Source organism: Triticum aestivum, chromosome 2A, assembly GCF_018294505.1.
Source record: "Triticum aestivum cultivar Chinese Spring chromosome 2A, IWGSC CS RefSeq v2.1, whole genome shotgun sequence".
NCBI lineage: Eukaryota > Viridiplantae > Streptophyta > Magnoliopsida > Poales > Poaceae > Triticum > Triticum aestivum.
Window position 1 is genome coordinate 559,840,367 of NC_057797.1, and position 3,936 is coordinate 559,844,302.

The 3,936-nt window shown below is 51.2% G+C and overlaps 1 protein-coding gene across 1 annotated transcript; it reads left to right on the top strand.

Moving 5' to 3' along the window:
* Nucleotides 1-402: 402 nt before the first annotated feature.
* Nucleotides 403-3,697, top strand: LOC123189414 (galactose mutarotase). Its single transcript, XM_044601825.1, has 5 exons — nucleotides 403-766; nucleotides 872-921; nucleotides 1,748-1,871; nucleotides 1,975-2,082; nucleotides 2,901-3,697. The coding sequence occupies exons 1-5, from the start codon at nucleotides 586-588 to the stop codon at nucleotides 3,542-3,544; spliced, it is 1,107 nt and encodes a 368-aa protein (XP_044457760.1). The 5' UTR covers nucleotides 403-585; the 3' UTR covers nucleotides 3,545-3,697.
* Nucleotides 3,698-3,936: the final 239 nt, after the last annotated feature.

Below are 3,936 nucleotides of genomic sequence, written 5' to 3' on the forward strand. Positions count from 1 at the left end.
CCCGTTCTCCCCCGAGTCGGACGTCGCCGGCAGATTATCACCCCTGCCCCACAGCGCTGCAGCCTCCAGCGGATGCGACCGCACGACCCATTCGCCACGATGCTTCTCCTTGCTCTCCGCATCAATAATCCCACTCCCACCGTCGTTACGTAACGTGCGCCACTCTGCGTATGCAACAAACAAACACGATGCCGGTTAGTGTACACGTTCAAGTGCCAAATCGTCGGTAATCATAGAGGAAGGAGAGCATCCAAATATTCCGGCTCGCCGTTCACACACCCATCCCATCGGCGCCAGCGCTGGACGGGCACGGCGAGACGAGAGGAGCGAGTCTCTCCAGGGGACGCACGCGGAGCACAGGACAAAGACAAAGCCGTGACATTTCTATGGACTACGGGGCCTCGGGAGCAGAAACCGAGGGGGAAACAGCCACTCCAGATTTGTCACCACGCCACCATCACATCCATGCGCTGCGCTTTATATGCCTGACACTCTGACCACATATCCGCCCACGAGCAACTGGTCTGCACACCCACCCAGTGGCCCGCCCCTCCTCTCTTCGTCTTCCTCTCGCAGCTTGCAGCAATGGCCGGAGCACCGCTGCTTCTTCTTCTCGCGGCGGTGTGCCTCGCGTGCTTCGCCCCCGGCGCCAATGCGGCGGGGAGGAAGATGGTCGGCGTCTACGAGCTCAGCAAGGGAGATTTCTCTGCCAAGGTCACCAACTGGGGCGCCACCGTCACCTCCGTCGTCTTTCCGGATTCCAAAGGTGTGTCTTGGGATTCCGCTATGCTTCATGTTCTTGGATCTTGCGATGCTTTTGTGCCCGCCATCAGGAAGGAATTCTGCCTGAGCTTTTCTTTTTCTCTGTCAGGGAATTTGGGTGATGTTGTCCTTGGCTATGACACCATCGGTGAATATGTTGTAAGTTCACACACTCGATCATTCTCATCCATAAACCCACTCTTCTTTACTGATTAGTATTCTTCAGTTTTGGCATCCTAGATTGGTGTAGATTGTAGAACAGCGTAACGTACAGACAATACGGAGTACATTTTTCTATCTAGGAAAGAAGATACATTCATCTTAATTGTAGATTATTTTTTTGCATTTCGAAACGGCAGGGAAGTATCAAGCTCATCAATTCATTTAGAATCCGTCTCGCCGGCTTCAATATTGCGAGTTAAAATTTTCCAGACAAGGTGGTCCACCTGTTAAGACACACTCCCTCTTGAACTAAAACCAGGTCACTTATTTGGGAGGGAGGGGTACTAGAAAACAATCAGCACACAAACTATGTTGCAATCGCCACGCCTGACTTGCGTGGACGACACCGGTGTGGCAAAGTTACATAACAAAACATGTAAAGCGACTAGCTGGATGCCATTCTATGAGCTATACCAGTGGCCATGTTACCCGTGAAAATAGCATATGACCACGCAAAGGACAAGTGACAACCTCACCATGTGATGCCGGTCTTGACCACCATTAACTTATCCTCCACTTTTTTAAGTTTTCTTCCATCAAGTTTCTTTTGGGGAAGCTTCACTTCTCCATGTCAAATAAGGTTACAATTTAGTCACACGAGCTTGTTGAAAAAGTTACCCCATCCTTTTCAAAAGGAAAATTTTGCATGCAATCAGAGAATGACAGTTCAGAGTGATTAATTGCATCGAATTATCTCCTCAAACTCAAATGGTAAATTTTAACACTTTGCTTGACTGGTTTTCTGACGAATCTTGCCATTCAGAACGGATCCAGTTACTTTGGAGCGCTGGTTGGACGAGTAGCCAACAGGGTTGCCAAGGCGCGCTTCGTGCTCGATGGAAAAGTCTACCACCTATATGCCAACGATGGCAAGAACGCACTTCATGGTATGTATGCTCCACAGTTTAGATATCTATGTTAATCTGTGAAGCAAACTCATGGTAATATATACAGACAAACAAGTTATTTATTTATCTTGCTCTTGCTCAGGTGGCCATAGGGGCTTCAGTAAGGTTATATGGACGGTGAAGGAATATGTCAGTGGTGGTGACTCCCCACACATCACACTGTACTATCATAGCTTCGACGGAGAACAAGGTAACGATTATTTAGTCTAGATTTGTAGTGCTTTTTTGTTTTCCTGATCTTCAAATATCGGTCACTTTCATGTACTATTGAGCAAATCTGAAGAAAATCTGGATCACTGCTACTGCATATTTGACCACTGACCTTGTGTGTTGTACTCATCTATGGCAATTTAAGAGCTGAAACATCAGACATGATTCTAGTGTAATACAGTAGTATAACCAAAACAAACCTAGAAATCATTAGACCCCATCATGAAGAGTAGCGGTCAAACTCACATTTCAGAAGATCCAGAGCACAGGATGCAAGCTAGGTTCCTTAAGAACAGGAATATATAGTACTCCCCCTGTAAACTAATATAAGAGTGTTTAGATCACTAAATATTAGTTTACGGAGGGAGTACTTCATAGCAAAATTTTGCAGTGTGCATCTAACGACGCAAATACCTGAAGATATTCTTCCGCTTTTAAATGAAACAAAAACTGGCCGAGGCAAATATCCGCCCAAGATCATCTATCAAGCAGCAGTGACCACACCATCATGCCTTCATGTGGACCTGTATGTGCATCATCCACTTGACATGATTGATTATCTTGCTCGGTTGGGTGCTTCCTTTCCCCCTCTCTTTTTGCTATCCAACACAACAGTCCAAGATCATGACCATCTTGACGGCAGAATGGCATCGTGCACGCCGAGAATCTAGTAAAGAAAAAAAAGTAGTTGCAAATGTGTTTGCTCTTATCTTTTCTACAAACGCTGCAAACCGTTCGTGCATGCGCGGTGCAATTGAGCCCGTAGAAAGTTTACAATTTTGTCTCTGTGAATTGCAGGGTTCCCCGGGGCCCTGGACGTGTACGTGACGTACGAGCTGTCGAGCCCGTACGTGCTGAGCGTGCGCATGAACGCGACGGCGCTGGACAAGGCCACGCCGGTGAACCTGGCGCAGCACACGTACTGGAACCTGGGCGGGGAGGGCAGCGGCGACGTCCTGGGCAACACGGTCCAGCTCTTCGCGGCCCGGTACACGCCCGTGGACGCCACGCTCATCCCGACGGGGCAGCTGGCGCCCGTGGCCGGCACGCCCTACGACCTCCGGGCGCCGACCGCCGTGCGCGAGCACCTCCGCCAGGTCGTCGGCGGCAGCAGCAACGGCAGCACCATCTACGGCTACGACATCAACTACGTGGTCGACGGCGACGCGCGCGCGCTGCGCAAGGTGGCGGCCGTCCGGGACGGCGCGTCCGGGCGCGCGCTGGAGCTGTGGGCGGACCAGCCCGGCGTGCAGTTCTACACCGGCAACTTCCTCCAGGACGTCAAGGGGAAGGGCGGCAGCGTGTACGGGCAGTACGGCGCGCTGTGCCTCGAGACGCAGGGGTTCCCCGACGCCGTCAACCACCCGGAGTTCCCGTCGCAGATCGTGAGGCCTGGCCAGGCGGCGTACAAGCATGACATGGTGTTCAAGTTCTCCTTCTAGCTAGAGCTGGTCGACCCAAGGATGGGCATCGCTGTTTAGGCAACTTCAGTCGAGTGACCGTTCTCCTGGATGTTGTGACTCTTTTGGTGTCGGTACTTGGTAGGAAGATCAGCAATAATACTCTCGGGTACGAGTCTATTTTTGCACTGAAAACTGAAAGTTATGGGATGCCCCTAGTGTACGGGTGCGTCGATATATCCCAAACCGTCCTCAACGCCGGTTACAGACACGCCGCGCGTCTCCTTTGTATCCGTTCCGGCCTCACATGTCGGCTGACCAACCATCACACGCGGTCATATTTATTGCGGCCACCTACAACGGGATCCATGCGCCAGTGAGTGGAAGCTAGGGGAGGCCGTCCTTTTTTAATCCACGCGTGCCCCGAGGGGGGG